At 36.8% G+C, this 24,844-nt stretch overlaps 1 protein-coding gene across 1 annotated transcript in view; it reads left to right on the top strand.

The window, feature by feature from the left end:
* The window catches only part of PIBF1 (progesterone immunomodulatory binding factor 1), a 129,728-nt gene extending 122,371 nt beyond the window's left edge, over nucleotides 1-7,357 (top strand). Inside the window, exons 16-17 of the mRNA XM_068425352.1 lie at nucleotides 4,936-5,115; nucleotides 7,167-7,357. Of these exons, the coding sequence (XP_068281453.1) occupies nucleotides 4,936-5,115; nucleotides 7,167-7,223 (237 nt within the window). The 3' untranslated portion in view covers nucleotides 7,224-7,357. The remainder of the gene's footprint in view (nucleotides 1-4,935; nucleotides 5,116-7,166) is intronic.
* Nucleotides 7,358-24,844: the final 17,487 nt, after the last annotated feature.

Genomic DNA, 24,844 nt, shown 5'->3' with positions numbered 1-24,844 from the left:
ATAAAACACCATTCCTTTTTATGCCTCAATCATTTTCCATATCAGGCAATTCTTTTTCATTTTGTTTTGATTATGTAAGTTATGATTTTGTTACAATATTTAATATTATACTAATTTTGAATTTTTGTAGGAGTGAATTAGAAAAATTTAAGATGCTTTTCTGGTACATGTATGTTTGAGCATATATGAAGGACAACAAAAACAGTGTTAATAGAGGTCCCTTTATAGTATCTATAACTTGAAATACATTTATATTTTATATTGCTGCAAGCCTTATTTTTGCATTTGCTTGTCTCTATCTTCTAGTTGCATTGCTGGTTGAAGGAATCAAATTTTATCCTCCAAATTCCCAAACTGATCTTCAGTCTCCATTTTTCTAGGTACTATTTCAATTATCCATAATAAACAGGAAGAAACAATTTTAAATAAAATATAACTTATTTTTACTTGCTTCAAGATCAAACATGGTCATAAGAATCTCAGATTCTTATGAAATATGAGTAATAAGAGCAGATAACATCCAACTATTTTGCCTTTTTTACTTTACCTTTTAAAAATGATTGACACTTCTTTGGTTTGGTTCCTTTGGCACTGTTTTAAAGCTTGATGATTTTAATAGGATATACAGTTTTTGCAGACTGTAAGAGTTCCACAACAACAGAACTGGTAGCATTCAGCCTAATAAATCAACAAGGTAAAATCAGGGAAAAATCCCAAAACAGAAAACATTGTAATTAATGAACATCATGGAAAAGATTGGTGCCTGTCTTTTATCTGTACCTAAATATCTCCTTCTCTGTTTGTATATTGGCACACAAAATTGCTTTTGCTATTTTTAACTAAGGTTGTTGGACATTACAGGACCAAAAATAGATGGAAATAAGCAAGTAAGTTCTGAGACTATTTACAATGCAATACATGTTACCTTACCTCACCTCCTGCTACATCGTTCCCATTGTTCTCAGTCCTTTCCTTCTAATCACTTATTTTGAATTCCAGCTACTTTCTGGTTAGGTATGCAAAAGTTTCAAAGAGTCTTTTATAGTTCAAGTAATCTTCATTAAATGTGAATTAATGTGCATAAGTAAGTGGAATACAGGATGTTTCATTGCTCTAAAGCATGAACCTATGTATGTTTAGGAAAACTTACATGAGTAGACTATCTGTGGTGTGAATGCCTGTTCTAAAAATGCAGTTCTTTTTAACACAGCAATTCGATACTTCAGCCATGTATGCAAGGGGAATTATGATTACACATTGGCTATTCAGGATGAAAGTTGTTTCAGGTGAAGTAGAAGACTGAGAAAAGTAAATGATAAGGAGACTGAAGTTAGAAATGGATTCAGCTTATGACAACTAAATTTAGGTATCTAAATGGAGGTGCCTGCAGTGAGGTAAGCATCTTGCTTTGCTTTACAGTCAATAAAGCCTAGTCAATATGGCTAGTGTTGTTACAACACTATTCGGCCAACACAGCAATAGGTGTCCACTTCTGAATGAGCTGAATCACTTTCCAAGATACACTGTCTGTAATGGAAAATTAGATTCCTAGCTCATGTGTAGATACTTAAGTTTAGACACATAAATTTAGGTGTTATAAGCTTGAGTTAAATCCCACTTAATGTGTCATATAGCTTATTACTTTGGTTTTCGGCATTTGTGCTGGTAGGCAGAGCAGGTTAACATCCTTAACAAAAATTTATTAGGTTTCTGTGGACAGACTTTCAAAATACTTAATAATAGAGTATAGCCCTGATACTTGTTTGTATGGGTGACGTTCGCTATATATAAACAGTGTTTTTGTGCCAGCTGCATACTTTAATTCTTTCCTTGTTTCATCTTAACCCACCTTTTCTTGCTAATTGCATTGTTTTCCATGTATCTGCACTGCCACATCCCCACAGAATATTGTGTAAGTGAGGAGTGGGTGCCTGTGTTCCCAAAGTTTGGGACAGTGAGACCAAAGTTATAAAGCCAGCACAGAGAGGAGCTGGGTGAATCCGCTCAGAGGCGTTAGCACTCATAGTCCTCCCAAGAAGGATTGCTGTCTGGCTCTCCAAAGGCAAAGCCCTCAGACGTGGAAGCCTCAACACAGTGACGCACGGCTTGCATAGCATGGCTTGCTTATACGTCCAGGAGCCAGCATGGCAAGGACCAAATACCTCCACAAAGAAATTGGGACATGCAGAGCTTTAGCAACACTGTTTTCACAGTGCAGTGAGTAACTGAAGTGAATACTGTAAGTAAACAATTTGCACAGCTCTGCCTGGACATAGGACCATGGACTTGACACAGTAGAAAGGTATATAAATTTTAACCATCCATTTCTCTTCACATCTTCCTTTACTTAGCTTGTCCTGAAACTAATACATGTCCTTCTACACAAAAGATTCTTCCCATCCATTTTGAACCTTATACCTACTTTCCCCTTTTGTCTCAAGGTCCTGTTCACACTGGAACAAGTTCACATATTTCTGCTAAGCACAATCTCCAGAGCTGCTTCTTCCGTGCCAGCTTTCTAGACCAACTTGCCAGTTTTTAGGAATGGAAAATATTATTGAATCATGGTAGCATGCTAACAGTAGCAGGTAGTACTAATGACTCTGTTTAGAATTTAAAAGGGAAGCTAAGAATTAAGACTGTGTTCAGGAGCAGAGAAATCTAAAGAGATGGGTAAAATTATTCCAATTCAAGACAGAACTTTGTTTTCAGTATTTCCTTGGTTGAAAACAGCAAATCTCTTGCAAATGTGTTGGGCCAATTTTATTTTCTTGCTTAGCAGTACACATACCAATGATTCTGTTGGATTCAGTGTTTCCTGTGCTATTTTGCCAAGGTCTTTCTCACTAAATGTGGAAGGGTTTTACAACAAATATTAAGGCAACTTTAGCTAAATTTTCATGGTAAATTTGGCCATGATGCCAAAATAGTTTATTCGTTGTGGGCTAATTTGTCATCCCCACTCCCTGTCATTCCTTCCCATAGCTTCACATCAGAGAACTCTCTGGTCACAGGGGAAGCTCGTGTGAGAGCTGGCTCTCCAGAGCCTATTCCAAGTCTGAAAACGGACAGGGCTGTCAAGTACAGGACAGATTCTGTGAAGTAGAGAAGATCTTAGACTGCCGAGTGGATCTTGACACAAGAGAATTTGACCCTACAGATACAGGTTTCCACTCCGTTTCTGAAATAAATCTGCATGGCAGTTTTCGGGGTTTGCCTTGTTCAAGCGTGCAACTATTTGGTCCACAGAATAATGCGTTTTAAGTATAGGAACAGCACTTGTTAATGTCAAAACATTTTTTATGTACAATTTAGTCTCCTGTGATGGCGTCTTTATTTGCTGTATACTTGCTGGAGTTATTTTCATCAAGAAATTCTGTCTATGTGTCACTTTGGCAACATCTTTGCAGAGTTTACAACTTCGAAAAACATGCTGGCATCAACTATGCAGTCCTTTTAAACAGCTGCTCTGCAGTCATGCTGTTTCAACATGCCACCACACATGGCTGAATTATGCAAATAGTTAATATTACATGACTGAGATACAAGAACAGTTTGTACACTCGATAAAGCTGGTCTGTGGAGTGTAACATCCATTCATATAACGGAGTTAGTGTGGGACAATTTAAAGGCAACAACATCATTCTTTTGACTTTGTATCTTGTATTAAAGGCAGCAGTGGACAGAAGAAGATATATGGCAGGAATGATTTAAAAGGCTGGGGTTTCTTTTAACTCGTTCCTAATAATGCAATGAAAATAGAATGTGCATCAATGTAATTTTCTGGCAAGTATTAAGACATTGGTAAGATACAATAAATGTTTGTCATTCAGCTATAAATATGAGTTACCCTCTTCTGGTTGAGAGATAAGATAGAATGTTAACTACATAGCATGCTAATACATCAACAGTATTGCTTATTGAAGACAACGGCATTTGGAAGAAGCAAGCAAACAAAAACATTAATAATTAAAAAAATGTAAAATTGTCGTAAAGTTTACTTTGAAAGGCTTTTCTACTGACCTTGCTGCTCTAGTTCTGCATGAATGCTCTAAATAATAATAGTACAATAAATAATAATAAACAATGCTTTAAATTCTGTAACTTATTTTATAGTAATTACACCCATTACATGTGGGGGGAGAGAACATTAGGCACTAGGTGATGCAAGATGACAAAAGATGTCCAGCCAAAGTCACAAAATATTATGTTTTTTCCTTTTTCACTCTACTGTAGATATTGAATAATCTGTTTTGTTCAGCTAAGTAGTAAGAAAAGGTTACTTTTTAAATTAATTCAAATTGTTTACAAAGCAAATTATTAAAACATCCACAAAAGTCTGCATTTCTATATGCTCTTGGTTTTTTTTTCCCACGTTAAAACTTTCATTTTTCACAAAATTTCTTTTCCCCTCTGATCCCATTTTTGCTTAGGTCCTCTTAGAGTTTTTCATTGATTTTTCTTTTCTGATCTGGATATAAACACATATATATTTCTAGTAATGTATTTATAAGACTTCGTGCAAGACCTAGCGCTCGAAAGTACAATTTGTCACAGTCATTCAAATTAGATTTGTAAACTCCCTCAGCCTGACAAAACAAATTCAAAAGAATTCTTTTAAATTAAAGGGAAGCTTAAGTTAAAAGAGATAGTGGGTTCCTTATTATACAGTAAATGTTCTCTTTTACAGCCTTTAATCGATACAAAATTTGAGTTGTATTAACTCCTATGTGTCTTTTTTATTTTCTTACTTTTACTAGTGTCCAATTAGTAATCATATTAATTATGGCAAGTATATGTTCATGCTTGTTATTTGCTGATCCACTTACACATTTAGTTTGGTGAATATAAATTTATTATTAACAAATAAATATTTAATAGATTCAAATGTAATTTTACTGAATAACTTAGTATTGTTCTTTTGTGGTTTTATAGGAACTAGCCACAATGAAACAGATTCTAATTAGTCTGCATGGTAAACGCTATGAACAAAATTTACCTCAATCTCATACTGATGTAGGAAGTGCAACTGCAAAAAACAAATTAAACCCTTCAGTAAAACTGCTGCCAGAACATGAAGAAGAAAATGTATTTACACCTAAGCCAACCTTATTTGTAAGTACTATGATAAGAGTAAGTGCCATGAGCTTTTTTGATAATTCTCCTCACTTTTTAAAAAGAAAAATGTGGGTTCATACTCTAAGGAAATGTATAATTAATTCACCTGAACACTTGCAGCTCTTTATGGGAATGGTCAATGTTGAGGAGATAAATTACAGTTTATGATGTTATTTAGCTATTTGGTAGTTTCTACATCTTAAGTTCACAGCAAACTAGATTTTTTTAAAAAAAACGCCATTATAATATTACAATGTTAAGAGTGGTTAGCAAAACTTTAATAGCCAAAGGGATCCACAGACTATGTATACAATTTTAAATCTACCCTGATCATGTATGAGTTGAGTGAGTGTATATAAATATTAATATTGAGAAGCAGGAGTGAGGAAATAGGTGTATTTATGTATACTTATATCCATGTATACATGTATATTAATGTGTCTGTGTATATATATAAATACAGATAAAAAAATACATGCCCAGTATTGATATCACTTTTGTTACTAAGGTTACCTGATATTATAAAACCATGTTTTATTCCTTTAGAAACTAAATGCTTGGATTTAAATACTTCCAGTGGCCTGCTTCAGATTTAGTGCCTCTAGTATTTGAAAGCTTCATGAAAATGGTTTAGAAGTTTCTGACTATAACTGTGTCTGAACTGATAAATTGAAGGCAGCCAAGCTGCAATGCTGAATCACAAAACAAATCATGACTCTTATTTACACTTCTTGAGGCTACGTTTCTCTAGGGTAGACTGGTTGTATCCACACTGCATAGCATACGTGCTATTTTGGTCTACATATAAATCTATATAATTTTTTTCTTTTCTTTTCTTTTTCCTGGTGGAAACTTTAAAAATCAGTGTTTTAAACAATATGAGGTTTGTATTGCAGCATATCAGATACTGGGTTTATAATACAAAATGAAGGAAATGGTTGCATCTCTCGGACGTGATGTGAGGGCATTTCGGGTTTTTAGGTTTAGATTTTAGTGTTATGAGACTAAACACAGGCAATACCCAGTGTTGTCTCATCCACAGTCCTTTCAGGAGTGCTAAATCATACTGCAGCGTTTCTTCTTAGATGGGGAAAGAAGTTAGTAGTCCTGTGAAAATCCTGCCAGTTTAGGTAAATTTCTAGAGTTTTAAAAGCTTGCACAAATGGAGCAGATTTATTTTTGAAATAGAAATCTTCAAAATGAGAGAAAGATGGAGATTAAAATGTGATGAGAACCTCCACCACAAGACGAGCTGAATAAAGTCGATTTTTAAATAGAATGTTTATTAAATCTTGGAGGAAAGAACGACTAGAGAGCAGACAAAAAATAGAACTAGAAAGGGACAAGTTTAGGGACAGCAGACAGACAGGGACAACAAAAGAGACAGTACTCACTAATGCAAGAGATTATACCCAACCCTGAAAGCAGAATAGTACTTACCTTGTTCCACCTCCACTTCTTTTATTTCTCTATACAACCAGCCACTGAATTTGCCACAAGAATGTTATGCAATCCTGACTGTGTAGCAGTAGCCCATAGGATTATGAAGGCTAGGCAGAGTTGCTCACAGATAATTCTCTGTGATTAAAATACTTTCTACACTGTCAGAAAGCTGCTGAATTCTTTTAATTATAATTTTTAAGAACTATATTTCTGCATAAAGTGTTGGTCAACTATGGCACACCTAAGATCTCTTTTCTAAGTTCCATCCCCTTCTCAAATGGGAAAGTCAGATGATGCTATTTCAAATTAAACCTATTTATGGTACAATTGATGCATGTTTTCTCTGTGAAAGATATTTTAAAACAAATCATTTACTTCTTACTGTATAATCTGCTTTTTATAACCTAGAAATAGGGAGGTTTTAATACAGATATGTAGTAATAATAACCCTAAATGCATAGTCTTGTTTTTAATTTATTTGCATTTAAGTAAAGAACTCAATTATTATTATGAACTATATAGGAAGGAAAAAGACTTTAGTGTAGATGGCATTTTTTTCTTTTGATTTTCACTATCTCACAATTAAAGTATTCTTTATTTTACAGACAAATAAAGAGGCGCCTGTATGGTACAAGAAACTGCAGAAGAAGACATCACCATAGCATTTTTCCAAAATTATTCAAAATAATCCTTTTGGGGAACTTTTCTTTGAAGAAAGTTATTTTCACCATAATGATGCCCTTTTTACCATAAAAGCAAACAACTGTTTTAACTGTTCTCTTATACCTGTCAAATAATCTTATGCTTCATAAAATAATTTTTAGATCTGTTATGTGAATAAAATGTGTGGAAATAATGCATGCAATTATTTTACTAACATATATTTGAATTTTTAAAGATAAATAAACATTAGCATATTGTACACATTTATAATCTGGGCTGTTAAAGGGCATGTTATTCAGAGTGTTCAAATTAATGCATGTTTCAGCATTTTGTATTGTTTTTCTTGGACCCCGTGTTTCATGCCACATTCCTTGCAACTATTCTGGCTCATAGAAATGTAGAAAATATACATGATTTAGCATCAGACTATATCCTACTTTCTATGAAGGAAATTCTTGTCAGGTGGAAAAATTAATTTCTTATCAGCCTTGATTTGTATAGTTTGTCATTTGCTGTCATTTGTTCTACCAAACAGGCATTAAAAATATTCTAAAGAAGCAATAAAATACATCTTAATTATCAGCACTGGTACTTAATGGGCTAGATACACTTGCTCTAGTGTAGTTACATCAGTGTAATAATAAAAAAAGAACCATGATGCGTCAGAACTTTAGCGTGTAATGGTGAAATGGATAACTTGCCATATTTAATCGTATGAAAATAAGCCCCATCTTCCAAGAACACAGTCTACTTATTTATTCCACTCCACCATCTATTTAGACTATAGAAAAGGTCTCTAATATTTTAAAGCACTTTTGACTGCATATGGTACATTTCTATATATAACATAAATATAGATGATATTGTTTTAAGTGACTGTATACTGAAAATATAGCTCAGATTTCATTTAAGAGGAAGTTCCTTTTTCTTACCTCCTTTTTCCTTGACAGTATCTTTTCAACTGATTCATTGTTCCTACCTGGACATGAACAATAATTATTTACTGTATAATACTGAGCTATATCAAACTTATGATTCCTAGATACTCTTTTCTTCATTTTTCAAACAGCAGTTTGAAGCACAGGAATACTTGTCTGCTCTAGGTAAGCTTCAGTTTCTTTCTGTTTTGTTTTATAATTCTGAGAGAGTGAGGTAAAAACACTAGCAATTGCGCATCACAGGATTAAAATTCTCATTCTGTGAGTGAGGGAGGCCAAGTGTGTAGACAGAGGTAATAGCTTTTATTAGACTAACTGGTTTTCACTGGGGAAAAAAATACACAAACTTTCGGGCTCACAAACCTATCTGTACAGACATTCCTGAATAAAGTTTGGTTTCCTGAACTCTAGGGTTTTATCTAACTTGTATTTTTATGTGAATAGGATCATTAACATGTCTTTCATGTGAAACAGCTCCCATATGCAGATACTAATTTTGTAGTTTGTAATAGATATTTTATATGATTCACAGTCCCTAGTTTAACTTTTCAGATTATCCTGTTTGTCTCTTATCACCCAATAATTAATAAAGTTTATTATTTAGAAGGACTGTGAGCTATTTTAGGCAAGATACTAGTTGGAATCCTAAGTATTCACAATTTGTTCTCCTATAGTATCCTTATAGACAAATTGGTGAGATATGGACTATAAGGTGGGTGCAGAATTGGCTGACACACCAAGCTCAAGGAATTGTGATCATCAATGCAAAGTCCAACTGGCAAATAGTAACATCCCTCGGCAAGTTCATAGGCAATACCAAATTTGGGGGAGTAGTCTATACACTGGAGGGCAGGGTCTCGAAGTGACTTCAACAGGCTGGAAACTGGGTCAACAAGAACCTTACGAAGTTCAGCAAAAGCAATTGCAGTCTGACCTCTAGGATGGAATAACCCCACATACCAGTACTGGCTGGAAAGCAGCTCGGCAGAAACAGACCTCTAGGTCCTAGTGGACAACAAATTGAACACGAGTCAGCAATGTGCCAGCCAGACATGCCCTGGGTGGTATTAACAACAGGATAGGCAGCAGATGGAGGGAAGTGATCCTTCCCTTCTGTTTGGCACATGGGAGACCACATTGGAGTGTTGCATCCAGTTTTGGGCTTGTTGGAGACATACATCAGCATATTGAAGTGAGTCCAGCAGAGATTCACCAAGATGATCAAGGGCTGGAGCAGCTGATGTAGAAGGGGAGACTGAAAGAACTGAATTTGTTCAGCCTTAAGTATGCAGGGCTTAGGGGGAAACATTGCAGTCTCCAGCTACGTAATGGGATGGTACAGAGACAACAGAGCCAGACTCCTCTCAGAGGTGCACAGCAATAGAGTAAGAGGCATTGGACATAAGAAGGAGCACTAGAAAACTCAGCTATTATGGAAAATGTTTTTACTGTGAGGGTGGTCAAATACTGGAACAGGTTGCCCAGAGAGGTGATGGAATCTTCATCCTTGGAGATAATCAGAACTCAACTGGACAAAGTTCTGAGCAACCTGGTGTAACTGGACCTGACTTTGAGATGGACTAGATGACTGATTACTCTATGGTGATATTGCTAAATATGCTAACAGAATATAGTGACATAAATTTACTTCTTACCATCCAAAAGACACAGTGTTTAATTCTTCCATGGAATTACAATACACAAGAACATTTTGATGCTTCCAGAATGAAATGTACCTTTTAAATTTCCGTGTCCTCCAGGCAGCCTGATTTTCTAGGAAGGCCGACAGAAAATTAGGCTGATTTGTGGTGAAATTTTATTGACATTTAAACAGTTCTTCAGAAGACAAAGTGACATTCTGGCAAAGTTGGTTTTGTTTTGGTTTGGTTTTTTTTTTTAGAAAATTACTAACAAGGTCTATCTTTAAATTTGCAAAAATAAAAGTAATTTGTTAGCATATACTGATAACACATAATGCTGTTGGTAAATTCTTGTAATCCATGTAGTCCCTGTGCAAATCTCCTCAGTATGTAGGGTTTTTTCTTTCCAGTTGAAGACTTTGTATTTTTCCTGTGTCTCCTCACTAGATTCCAAGGCTATAATTAATTATCTAGGAGGAGACCTTCTAAGCTTTTCATGTGAAAGCTAGAATGTCACTTAAATGTAACTATTCAAATGTGAAATGCCCTACAGCAAAAATTAATGAACCTTTTTGCTCTTAACGTAATGAAAAGGTTCAGTTGCATTACCTGTATAGCATTTTTACTGATGTTATTTCCCACAGACATAGTTGTCAAATGAATTATTCCAAAATTCTTCTTCATGAAATGGTCTTTGCAGTTTCCCATTGTAGAAGGCCTTGTGTCGATGATGTGTGAGTCAAAAATAATGAAGAGAAATTTCTATGGGTAGTCATGTATGTAAGCAACTTGTGACTGAAGGGCCCAACCCACATAATCATCCTCAGTTCCTCTTTTTCAAAACAAAGGGAGCAAAGAGAGAAAAATCTCTATCCACTATTGCATTTCTTGGTGCATTAAGTTGATGTTACTTAAATGATAACTTTCATAAGTATATGGGCTGAACAGGAAAGAAGGAAGAACAGTTGGTTTAGACCAGATTAGGAGGTTTTTTTAATGGTATAATTGCTTTCTCACCTTTCTGTCCCTTGCTAGAAGCAAAGAAGATCTAAAGCATCAAGGAATTCTCTTTGTTTGAGGAAAAAAAATGAAAACATACCTAAACTCTTAAGGCTTATTGCTGAATCCGGTGGTCATACTTCACTGCTGTTGTAGTTTCTAAATATTTTCTGTGCAAAGAAACAGTATGTCATTGGGATTTGTAGTCTTCCTCCTCTTCAAGGCTTTCTTTACAAAACAGCAATGAAACCTTGTAAAAGAGGAACAATATAAATTCAGATAATAGTTGTCTGAATGTTTGTCAGTATTTCTGGGATATGATTTGCTACCTCTTACACTTTATCTGTTATTTTCCATTTCAGTTATCCTTTTGTATGATATTTGGTTCCAGCAAAAAAAGGAACACTAACTACTAAAACTCTGACATCCTCAAGATGGTCAAGTAGAATTCTTTTGCTCCTGGTGTGAATTTATCAGTTTCCCTGTCTTTGGACAACATAACTCAGAGAGCATGACTTTCTAGGAAAAACATCATTAGTTTTTGAAAAAGTGTTTATATTATTATGTATATACCTCAATCAGTTGTCAGTCTGTGGCACATTTACATGTAAACAGATTTATATGCAATGTTTTGAGTCTGTAACAGCCTGTCATCTTTCAGGGTTGCTCTCATTAGGGAGGTCTACTGAGGAAAGAATTTATCTCCCTGTTAACATTACATTTAATAGAACACATGCCAAACTTTTTAGTGAGTCAAAGAAATTTATCCCTAGTGTTTTCTTATACTAACGAATATTGAGAATCTGTATTCATTCTCGACCTTTGAAAATGAAACAAGTATCTCTAGAAGATCAAGTTTTGCTTAGTGTCTTTGGGCAATATTATCCCCTTCTTAAATTCCTAGGATTGATTGGGAACTCTTGACCTTTAAAACGCATACTTCCGTAGCTTAATTAAGGCAGTTACACTTAGGGTATTGCAGACTGAAGCTGGGCAGCAAGCAGCAGCAGTACAGTGTGCTAACTCTTGGGGGACGGCATCGCTAGCAGAAAGGGACAGCAGTTGGGAATTATGGAAGAGTGAGTGGTGGGTATTGCAGAAGCTTGTAGCAGTAGAAATAGTCACGGCTCCACAGATGTGAGACCCTCTGCAGCTCTTTAAGCCCTCTGCTGACAGCACAAGAACCACCAACTTCATTCCACAGAGTTCATTTTGCAGAGTTCCCTGGGTTTCTTTCCTCACAAGTTTTTCATAACAGTAAATACCCACATTTTTTTTCTTTTTTTTTTTTTTTTTTTTGAGAGAGGGGCTTCTTTTTCTCAGGACATTGGAACTGGGTTCAAAATTTTTAATCAGCTTACCCTTTAAAGGATGAAGGGGACAAAAAAACCCAGCAAATTTCATCCCCATGAAAGCAGGAAATGGCAGAATTAAATCCAAAAAGTTCGGACTGATCATGGAAATAGCTTTTACTCAGAAACTTACATGTTTTCATAGACTGTGTGCCCTTTTTGAAGATACTACAGAAATAACCACTGTAAAAGAGAATGCCGCTTTGATTGAAGCAATAGAATCAACTTTGTTTGGCCATGAATAATTGAAGTCTTTGTGTTAATGCTTCTTTTAAGGAGTAGTGGATCAGTAAATGTAACTTAATTGCAGGAAAAGTCTTATGGATGGAATTTATGACTGTATTTCAATGAAAGTCTTTTCATTTTTCCTTTTGGTTAAATAGAAAAAGGATTACTTAGATTATTCAGTGTTGCAGCTGAAATCGTTAGCAATTCCCAGTGCTCCTTTTTATCGTGATTTTAGAGATACATATTGCAGCATGCAAGACTTTCTCTTTTGCTTTCTTATTCAGTTCTTTAGAAGAATTTGTTTCTTTGTGCATTACTGTAAGGTAGAGCCTGGCAAGGTAGTGCTTGACTTTTATGAGGGAGTAGTCATCTAGAATTTATATGTGGATTTTAAACAGGATTGTTACCTAAGTGCAGTGGCCCTTTCTAAAAGAAAAAGGTGGAAATATTCCTACCGAGTTCTCTGAGACTTTGAGAGAGGGTTGTTTCTGTGCCCAAATGTTCTTGTGCTCCCCATCACTGGTGTAGTGCCACACAGGCAAGAGACTCGTCACTCTACGTTTCACAGGCCTACGGTTTCCAAGCACGCAGCTCCCAGCACCAGTGGAGCCATGTAAACAGAGATTCACAAGTTGTCATCCAGAGCTATGTGTAAAATGTTCACACAAAAATTAGTATCACTCACCTCCTCTGTGATACTGTGGGAAGTATAAGCAAGGAAAAAATACAATATTTTGGTGCAGTCTATTCACTTGCCACCTTTTCCTTCTCGGGGGTTAAATTATTTCAGCATATAAATAAAATTCTAGTCAATCTTCATTCCTGGACATTGGAAAGGAAACATGCTGCAAGTCCTGCAAGGATGGCTAAGTCCTTTTTTTCAGCTACTTCATCAGAGATCATCTGTGTTCAGGTCTCAGGTACTGACCAGACAACTCCTAAGAGATCATTAGGCACCACTTCTTACACATTAATCTTTATTTTATTAACTTATTACTTAAATACTAAGTCCCCAAAATCCACTCAGTATTTGCAAGTAAAGGAGTACGTGCCTGAAAGTAACAACAAGCAGTATAGGGACTAATATGTCAATGACTTGAGTCTTACTGAATTAGCACATTCCTTGTCATTTTGTGTCATTTCTTTCATTATTGCAGTAATTAACTTTGCAGAATTGCATTTGTTCCATTCAGCAGGGAATGGAGAACAATAACAGTGTTTACCAACAGCAGGAGGGAGCTTACCTTTCTTTCTCAACCCTGTAAAATCTCTGCAGGCTAATCTCAACGCACAGCTAGGGTGCCCTCCTACACAATGGAGACTGTCTGAAACCTGCCTTAGGGAAACCTAAGTCAGCTGATGAGAGCTGTTGTCAATGAAAACCAAATACCCAGTCCTATGAAATATAGGGGGTTTTCATTCTGACATGCCATTTCAAATCTGTATAGGCTGAAACCTTTGTCAAGTAGTTTTACACCATGATAGTAATTCTGAGATAGCTGAATGACTTAAAAACAAGTATAGGGTATTTTCAATCCATTAAACTCTGTGAAATTACAAAGAAACAAACCATGTAAAGTTCCTACATTTCCAGCTGCAGTTACATCAAGGATCTTTGATAATTCGCTATTATTCTATTGTAGTTGTAAACTGAAATATTATTTATAAATACATATACATTTTTAACATAAATGTAAGTTAAATTATTTGGGTTTAATTATTTTTAATACAAAGCAAAATATTTTTCTGTGAACATCCATGTTTAAGGCACTTTTGGTTATGAATGAAATGCCAATAAAGTAACTTGAAATTAATTTTATTTAAAAATATAAAGGTTACTGTACTGTATCACCTTCCCGGGCTTGTCTGATTTACTGTCCTGTCTGCAAGAATTGTCAGGTTCATGACAGAAAGGTGCAAACTCCCCACGGGCCAACATTTACTGATTTGAATGACAGCCCTAGTTTTCATAAAAATATACAATATTTTTAATATGCAAGCTTTCAGATTCACTGAATGTTTCTGGAAATGGGAATACCTGATCCACCTTCTCAGCCATATTTTTTGTTACTGTTTCATGTAAGAGATTGTCTGTGTTCTTTATTCTATCACTTCTAATTTCTGAAAACATGAAGATGTAACTGTAAAGTTCTTAAAACTCTGCTTTGGTGCTACTTAGCCATGGAGGTACCAAAAGTACAGATATGCCAGCATTCTCAGCGACCACCTAGACTTGTCCTTGTCGTGAAATGCCAAGTCCTACTGCTGCACAGAGAGATGACAGTACTAACAGTGCTTCATTCTGTATGAAATACCAATTGTTGAGTTTGGTAATAAGAACAAGTGTGATCCTGAACATATATTTATTGGACCAGAAACTGGAACCCAGTCTGAACAGAACTGGCAAGGCTATTGGCTTCACAGTGTTCTATAGTTGTTATACTTCTTCCATAGGAAACTGAGTATCTTACTGTTTCCCTCAGGTGGTGGATAGGATTAAATCTGATCATCCCCATTGAGTGTTCACAGAAGCTAACTTTGGGCAAGATAATGATGGGAGCATTTCTGAAGAAAGGAGTAACCTTCAGCCCTTCAGCTTTGGAAAGAAACAGCCAAGACAAAATTCAGAGCTTCCAGTCTATTAGCTTGAAGCACCTACTACAGACTACATAAAGCTCCTAAGTACTGACAGAGGACTGAATTTAATACATGCCTCTTCCTTCTTTGTTTTCTGATGTCTACTTTAAAAATGCCAGTTTTCTAGTTTTTCTTTATCCCAGTCTTAAGCACCTAACTTCATGAAATATTAAGGAACCTTGGACAAATCTTAAAGAGTATGGATACCATGACTACTTCAGCACTCAACTTCGCAAAGGTTAGCATTTACTTTTCAATTTTAGGTTGCCCATAACACTAGATTTAATCCAATAAAGCAAATTATGGGGCCATAGCATTTGATGGAGGGTAGATATTTAAAAGTACAATGCATTAATGTTTAACAAAGTATTTGTAGAGGGGAATTCCTTAAGTTGCGTAAGTCAGTGTGAACAGGCAGCTTCTTTGGCTATTTGGCTTTCTGTGAGCACTGTTTTCACTCCTGCACTCAGAGTAGAGGGAAGCAGGCATTGCATCACACTGTCTCTCAGTGTGATATTTTTGAAAGAAACACTGACATGAGACTAGTTTAATGGTACCACAATGTCCCTGGGATAAAGAACATAGAGCTTTTTTTGTTCTTCTTAAATTAGATACCAGGAAAACTTATTGCCACTGCTTCATACTATAAGTAACGTCACCTGGATTGGAAGTGCTGCAATGGATCATTGCAAAATGCTTCTGCTGATAGAACATAGTGGACCAAGCTGGTCTAACCTACTGTGCTTAGTAATTGTCTCACAGGTGAATTTCACTACGTTCAAATAATTGTTTTAATGTAAGATTTAAAATAACAGGGATGGATGCAGATGCAGTATTGATGAAAAACACTTTGTGCAGTTGCAACCTGCTCTGTTCACATGATCTGGCAGTGCTAACATGAAGCAAAAGGAAAAGAGTTAATATTCTCTTTGTCCCTTCCACTTTTACTTCTTTCCCTTTTCAGTGAAGTCATATCTGAATACAAAACTTAAGATTTGAAAAACTGTAGTGCTGTATGGTACAACACTTTAAAACATGTAGAACAAGATGTGATTTTTATCCTGGTCCTGCCAAAATACATGTTTTACTATTAGTTTGTTTGTCCAGTGCAATAAAATACAGATTTTTTTTTCCCACAGGTTACATAGTTATGTAGTATCTTATGGCAATTTGTACCCGATACTGTGTGCCAGATTTATGAATCATTAGGCCTTACTCTTGAATTGCACAGAAGCAAGATTTTCTAATTACTAAAAAAAGCTTTGTATTTTGTTACTCTACGAAGTTATCAACGTGCAATCTGGAGAGAAAGAAGCCTTGTTTTGTTAAAAGACTGAATCAACTTTTCCTCTCCTTTATCTTTTTTATACCTTTCAAGCAGCACAGGGATTAAGATGTGTTGTTAAAGTCTTGCCTCATCCAACTTGCCACATTAGTTACGAGTTCATGCGTAAGCGGGCTCCGTAGCTTAACTAAGCATGTTATGAACCAGTCAGGTAAACGCATTTGAAGTAGGCTATACATTCATCAACTGCAGTTTTCCACACCATAACACAATAGACATAGACCAAGCTTTCATTAAGTCATCCAGCAACAAGAATACTTATGGGTCAAATGTGAACATTCTAATACATAAATCTTTTTAACTAGAGCTGCTCTAGTAAAAAAAAAAATTAACAAAGTATCATTCAAATAGAGAAAGATTTTTTTTATCTGGTCTCTTGTTCTGAAAGTAAACATTTCTTTTTACTTATTTATTTTCCTTTTTAATATTTCAAAAAGCATTTCCCAAAAGAAATTATGAAAAAGTGAATTTAAAAAAAAATATTAGTATATTACAAGTGGAAACTAGCTAAGCTGGTTTTAACAGATGATTGCAATTTAAATCTCTGTTTTCATAAAATAATATCCTGAATTACCTGAGTAAATGAATATCCTTAAAATAACTGTAGAAAAACCTGAATTGAATATTTGGCTGAATACTGTCTTGATTTTTTTTCCAGCATGATTTGTAGAAAATAATATGAGTAACACTTGAAGCTACAAGTGCCAATTTGTTAACAAAAAGTGTTTCATGTTTTTCTCACTGAAAAATTATTTACTGCTGTTGATCAGGATGTAAATATTTTGAGAAAGGCAGAAAATAATGAGGAAAAAAGCAAGATTGTGTTAATTAACTGTTTAACTATGTTGTATATTATTTAACATAATCTACGACATACATGTCTGAGAACTGAAATTAAAAACATTCTAAAAGACTGAAATTGAATGCATCTTCAGCTCATGGGAATAATATAGTTAGCTAAACTAAGGTGAGATCTGTAATACTGTCCTATGTCATTAGACACTTCACTTTCTGTAGCATTTGATTTGACTTTTTTAATGGACATCTTACTTATGTTACTTATTTGAGAAAAGGGACATTTCTGTGTGCATTCATTTGGATAGATACATGTCAGTTCTAAAACCCTATTGTGAATAGATATTTGAGTCATCACTGATAACCAGTGTCATTTTTCCCCTATCATCTTATTTCTAGATTGTTCCTGTGTTGGCAAATTGGTCATTTTCTGCCTATGCCTTACCTAAGTAAGTGAAACTAGACGAACTGTGTGGAGGCAGTTGCTTCCTTGATGGGAGGAGTTCACCATGAGGCAAATAGAAACCATGAAGAGGGATGCAGCTGTGCCTTTTCGTTACAGTACATGATTAGAAATACAGAAATTTCCCCATCCAGCCGGATGAATATTGTCACCAACCCTATAAGCCCCCAAGCGAACAGGAGATAGGACTCATGTGCAGCAACATTTTATTAAGGCTGATCAGGTTCCTCATAGTGGAGGGCTGGAGTCTCTGAGGTTGGTAGTGTTTGTTTCATTCATCTTTCTTATCAGTCAACTAAGACCTTGTGATGGCCACTAAATGCAGCAGATATTCTGGTGAGTTTTTAGCTTCACTGGTGAGTCCAAATGCATTCTCTGACTTCTGGAGTTTTGACTAAGATCAGGATTCTAAACATTTTCATCACAAAATGACATTCCTCTTCTATGGCGTGATTGGGATGAAAAATCAAGTACACCTTCAGAAGCTTTCATGGGAAGCACCTTTCAGACTCATGACTCACCCTTCTACTGCAGCCTGAGGTAGGTTTTTGTAATCTCTGCTTTGCTGTTCTCCTTTCTGACAAGTGACATCCAGTTATTCAGCTCACTACTGAAAGAAGTTTAATGCATCTTCAGTGGAGGTCAGACCTCACTTAGTCTTGAGGCAGATGCATGGAAAATCAGTACTTCCTATTGACATTTTTTGAAATTACTTGCTTGTTCCCAAACTTCCTCTTTTTTTCAAAAAATGTCAATCAAGCTACCAGGATATGTTGAAAAATGTAATGGTCATCTGAGTTATTACCCATATCATTAAGCAAGAGAGAACCCTGTCGTAATTTTAATATCCTCTGACTGACTGAAAATCCTCCTTTCACTGCTGCCGCAGCCGTTTCTGATAGCAGAAGGGCTGGTTCCTTCCTACTGGTTTTTTTTCTCCCCAGGGGCATACTGTTTAGATAGACAGGAGATACTACCTAATTCTTTGTGCTCCTTGGAGTTGGGGTGGCTCCTCTGAACAGATCATGACACGGGTGTGCAACAGCAAAAATGAAGCAACAAACCCACATTACTAGTTTACTTAAATCGGGAATTCCTGAGCTATGTTGCACATGCCATTAGTGCTCTGTAAGCTGCTTCAGAGTGATCCTCAAATACTAACAAAAAAGATCCATCAGAACATAAACAATGATACTGGAGCAACCTCACTTTCGGAGACTGATCAAGATTGAAAGTGTCTAGGTTTAACTCCAGCCATTCAACCTCCAGCCTTGGTAGATCTTTATCTGATAGCTCAAAGAATCCATTCTGACAGTTTTTCCTCTGCTTAGGCATCTATATTGCACCTAAGTTTTTTAAGTGTGTACGGAAAAGGTCCTTCTGAACAGCTATCAGTCTGTGAGCTTGTGCTCATGAACTACTAGGACTCCTCAAGAGGCAACTAAGAAAAGCAAGCCTACTGGCAAGACGTTTAAATTCATTATACAAGCTTTTTTATTTTTAGTGAAAAAAAAAGGGGGCCATAAGTAGGAAAGACTGAAAACTGCATTCCTAAAATGACTACCTCAGTTTACTGGGTGGTCAGTACAGAATTAAGGCCTTCAGAGGGAAGTAGCATCTGCCTCCATCTGGAGGCTTACCCCTCTCCATTGGCTATACACCGACTATTTCAGTAGACACTACAAGTGGGTGCAGGCTCAACAGCTAAGTGTGAGAGAGTGGATTTCACCCTCTCTTAAACTGTGGATGCTGAAAAAGATTGAGCATTTCAGTAGAACACTGTCACTGGTGCCAGTTACAGTATAACAGCTCTACATGAGGTTCGCCTGTTTAGCCATCTAAAATTTACATCCTTCTTGGCCATCTGAGGAATCATCTTGAGCTAACTAGCCATCATTAAGCTGAGAACTTTTTCATGTCTTCATATATATCTATATTGGAAGATGTATAGTTAAGAAGCTTCCAATGTACCAAGGAATCTAGGGATTTGTTGTTTCAGTAGACAGATTTCCCACCTTCATTATTTATTTCTCCCCCATACTTAATCTCCCCAATAAAATTGATCAATTACTACGTTTTCTTTAAAAAAGGTAAATAGCTTGTTGTTAAAACCCAGTCCCCTTAAGACCTTATACCTGGCAATATTCCATTTGCAAAAAGCTGAGACCTGTCAATTAGGAATTTTAGTCAAAAATGAGCTGAATCATGTTATATACTTTACAAAAATGTGTTTTGCATAAACTCTATTATCTTTTGTGACCAATTTTATTCAAAGGTAGTTCAACAAGGTTTTGTTTTTCATGAGCATATACTGAGTGGCATAAATTGCATTATCTTTCTATTTTGATAAATCCCCACATTGACTATTAACATTAAGCTACTCAAATTAATGTCACGATGCAAATTTATAATTGCCTGCATCATTTAATTTACATTTTCTTTTAAGTATTGGTTATAACTCTAGCTTTCTTAACAGTCTTCTGGAACATGTCTAATATTCTAACAATTACTGCATATTAATCCTGAAAGCTCACTGACCAGCTCTTTTAAAATTCTTGGTGTGAAGTTATCCAGACATACTCATCTAAGACCATTAATAGTAGCTGTTTTAATATGCTCTTGAATTACTGTTGAAATGGAAAGTATTTTGTCATTATCATATGATACAAATACATTACCTACTCTTCTCCCAAATACAGCACAGGAATATTTAGCATGTCTTTTCCCGTTGCTGATCAACTGTTCTACATCTTTTATCTAAAAACAGACAATTGTTAGAGTTCTTAATACATTTCATGGACTTTTTTTAGATGTTCTTTTCAATGTGGGTCACTGACTTCTTAGGCATCTTTCTTCCTCCACATTATTTTTCCATAATCACTGCCATCAAAGTTATATTTGCTGTTACTAGTTCTTTTCCCAGCTGTTGGGTATCCATAATTATAACTGCTTTACAAAATGCCTGCTAAAGAGGCAGAAGGAAAGAGGTCGTTCTTTTGAGGAAGAGGTGTTTTGTTTTGACTAGCTTCTGTGGGATTGTAGACTTTGAGGACTGTACTCACCTCACTCAGACTCTGCCTAATTATTAACTGGTCGCTACTTAAGCCTACTATTTATTTCAGCTTTGTCAAATTAGCCCTTTTAAATCACCAAGTCGATATCTTTTTGTTTCAGTCCTTTCTGCTGGTTACAGACAGTATGATTAAATAATCATTTTGTGATGTCCACCAAAAGTTTCCTTTTTTTTGACCAGTTATCAGATCTGATGATTATAAACTTGTCTAGTGCAGAATTCTCCTATGCCAGGTGCAAGATTGTTTGAGTACAGAGGCTACTGCTTAATTTTAGAAATTGTGAAGACATTAGCGCCAGCAGCGTGAGCTCTCCTGCTTCACCACTAACGGTATAGCTACGTGTCACACTGAAATTTAGGTTCCTGTCCTTGCTCTGAATAAGGCAGTTCAGTTACCGCAGGGAACATAGCCACGCAGGGTCATTAGATAGCCAAAGTGGTCTGTCAGGGTCTCTGCAGCGCTCCCAGTATCATAAGTAAGCAGAATGCTGTACCCTGCAGATATCACACTCTCAAGTCCTCAGGATCTTCTTTCTGCACGTTGTAGGCAGTTGATTAAGGAGCTTATCCTTTCTTCCCCTGCTTCAAAGAACACAGCATAAGAGGTGAAGGAATTTTTCCTGACCACATCCCTTAATTATTTTTGCTCTCAACATCAGGATTTAGTTCCAAATGAGTATTCGCTGCCCTACCTCATTATGCTCCTAGGGATTGTTAAACAAGTAGCATGTCATTGCTCTAATGCCCTCCTAGCTTGTCCAGCCAGACCATCCCCTCTGCCACGTCCAAGCCTGTAAAGGCTCCATCTCCCAGCTGGCAGATCAGTATTTCACAAAACCCAAACCACTCTACGTTATTTCTCTAATCAGGAGATTTCAGCCAAGACATGCAAGTATGGCAGTTTTACAGTTAGCGTTTGTTAACAAATTTTCAGCATAAACACTCGGGAGCCAAAAATGCTTTCTTTAGTAGTAAAGAATGTGGGTTGGTCTCATATATTCAAGCAGTTAAACATCAGCGTAGGACCACCCATTGCTAACAAATGTTGCCAACAGCATTTGCTTTTAGAAAGCGGGCAGCCTCCACGTTGCATGGGGGAGGCAGAAGAAAAGAGTGGTGGTGGCTCCCACCAAACTTCCAAGTGACAGGCAAACCACCCCTCCAAAAACCGTGAATGTTATTTTCTAAGTACGCATTTTAGTTAATCTTGTGTAATTACCCCCGTGTACAGATTTCCATCTGCGCTAATAGTACAGAAATAATTAAATGACATGCTTAAGAAGCATGCTGGTGTAGTTTCTGGCCCTACCATGCAGCAAGTCAGAGCCAAGCAGCTGTATGACAACAGATGAAAATACAGGAAACACTCGTCTCTTAAAGCTGAGTCAGTGACCTGTTGTTCTCAAAAAGGCCTGTTGTAATAAACAGCCTCCAGTTCAGACATACGTTAAACCTATATAGCTCAAAAAATGGGACTGGAAACAATGAAAGATTTTTCTGTACTTCCTCTCCTCAGATGGGCTGAAAATATTTGAAAAGTACCTGAAACTGAAAAATACAAGGCTGTTACCTGAAGTTATTAAGACTCCTTAAAATCTGAGTAAAGATTGGGTTCAGCTACTGAGTAAGATGTCTTGTTTTCTCCAGACAGGTTGATGATTCTTAATCCAAGAATTCAAGTAATGAGCAGTTGAAGTTTCCATCTTGAAGCATCTGTTCCGCCAAGTCAGCGCTGGCCTTGATAAATAGCAAATCAGACTGATGCATGCAAGTGTATACACACATGCTCAAGTTAAACTTGAGGGAAAATACTTGAACAGATCTCTGCATAGGCAGATTAATATAATTAATCTGTAATTAGGCTTTATACAGTGCAGACTGACTCAGATCAAAACACAGAAAATGCAGACATGGTAGGATCTTTACCTGTTGCTGCAAAAAGTTTTTTCAAAGGTTATTTGTGGGTAAGTTTACATACCTTCATTTAGTTGTCACAAACCTTCACTGCTATTCTAATTTACTCATCTTACAGTGGAAGAAAAATATGTTTAGCTAAAGGATAAAAACAAACCACACATACAACTGCATCTCGGTGCTTTTAGTAGTCTCAAACTTCAAACATAACTTTAAAAGTTTTGCCTCATTTTTAACTGTGCAGAAGAGAAACTTGCTTACGCCACTCATTTTATATTTATAAAGTCTGTACCAAGCTTTGCGATGGTGACTCTCCCTTGGCCTGAGGAATAGAGGGATTGGTTGTTTCGCTATTTTTGTATCTTTATTTTCTAAAAAACTGTCAAATCCAGTTCTCTGATGTTGGATGTTCCTCTGTTGAGGAAGTTTCTACCTGACATGATGTGCCAATTCAATTCCAGTGACAAGAAATGCCAAGCTGGTTCAGGAAGGTGTGCTCTTCGCTCCCGGCAGTGCAGCAAAGAAATCCTGAGGGACTCCACTGGGCATGGTAAGGTTTTACACAACTGCCCTAAGGTATACAGGGGGGTTGGCAAAATGAAAACTCACTTTCTGTACATGCTTCACAACAAAGCCTTGTCCAAGGGGAACTAGAAGTATTTTCCTGACTGTACGACTTGCACGCCAGAGCTAAAAGGTGGAACTGGATGACTGTTAAGAGGGGAAAGAAGTCAAGATGAAGTGTATTTTTACTCAAAACGCCAGGCTGAATTAATTAGGGAGTGCCATTTGTTATTTCAGGAAGAGTATCCTTTTCTCCATGGGGTCTATCACAGGATTTTTGGTAAAGTGAAATGAAAAATTTGAACCAGGTTTGCCTTTGTGTAAGCAAAGGGAACACCTCTGTAAGCTAATCCTGAAATGGCAACAGATAAAGGTACACAGCAATAGACTATCATTTCATGATTTTCCACATTCACTTTAACAGAAAGTCACCCTGCTACATTCCTCATTGTGGTGGTGCTGCATTATATAGCGCGAGTGGCATTTGCAAAGTCTGTCATGAGTTAAGATGGTACCTTGTGGCTAGTGCAATCCTGTTTTCAGTGGAAAGTTAGAATGAGAAAAATAATTCCTTGCTTGAGGTAAAAGGATCATACTGGCTCTCTTTTGAAAGTCAAAAGTAAGAAGAGAAAACATTTCTTCCCTTGAGGAGATGGAGTCTAATGGGTGGCCAAAAGTACAGACGGCCACTGACTTTTCAAGCAGAAAATTTATTTCCACTTCTCTAGTAAGTTTACATGAAAAAAATAGGTAGGTATTTGCTGACTCGGAATAGGCCTCTGAATGTGCTCCTGAAATTATTATCAAATACCTTCCTACGGCTTCAAGCCTGGCTCAGTTCAGCTGTGGTCCTCAGGTTTCCCTCACCTCATCATTACGAAATAATTTGTCCACATCTTTCCACTCCTTCCCTACCCCTCTGAACAATGCACGTGCAGATCCCCATCAACTCTGGCCCTTCTCCTCTCCACCAGGACAGTGGAACACAAGTGCCTTCCCTGAGAGGTATGTCTGGTGGGAACCGATGAGTTGGGAAAGCAGGGAGCCGTCTCCATCCATCCTTTCCCCCCTCCCACCCATCCTGAACTCCTTTGCTCCCAGCCCCCCTCCCACAAGGCAATGCTGTGCTCCACCACTGCCAAGCTCCCGACCGCCTGGGACCTGACATTTGTTCTTGTTTTCTCCTGTCTCCCCTAATGGGTATAGCACTACTAAGCGAAGAGGAATGCACAGAACAAGAGAGTTCAAAGTAATTGAGTCTACATTCATTCAGAAAGCCTGGATCCTTGCCTGCTCAGAACCTGCAGCATTTACATAGTTTCAGAAAGTTTAACCCCTTTTCACTGAACCTGGTAATGCGCAGAACGTTGCTCTTCTCTACCAGTGACCAAAGACACTGGAAGGTGTCCTTCATGCATCCAGCTCTAGGTGCTTACCACTCAACGTTTCATTTCTCCTTTTTGCTCTGTGGGACAGTAACTTAAGACCTTGAGTTGTCATTTTTATAACATGAACTGTGTTGCAGAGGCATGATCACTTACCGTACCTCCTGAATGCTTCTGCCAAACGTCTGACTGTCTTACACAAACAGAACTGTGCTGGGTTTGAAAGAGCTTACTCTGTTTTCTGCTGCAACTTTGTCTGTTAAGGTGTAAACTCACTTCTAACTCTG

The sequence above is a fragment of the Nyctibius grandis genome, chromosome 2 (assembly GCF_013368605.1).
Source record: "Nyctibius grandis isolate bNycGra1 chromosome 2, bNycGra1.pri, whole genome shotgun sequence".
NCBI lineage: Eukaryota > Metazoa > Chordata > Aves > Nyctibiiformes > Nyctibiidae > Nyctibius > Nyctibius grandis.
This window is presented reverse-complemented; position numbering and strand designations above follow the sequence as displayed.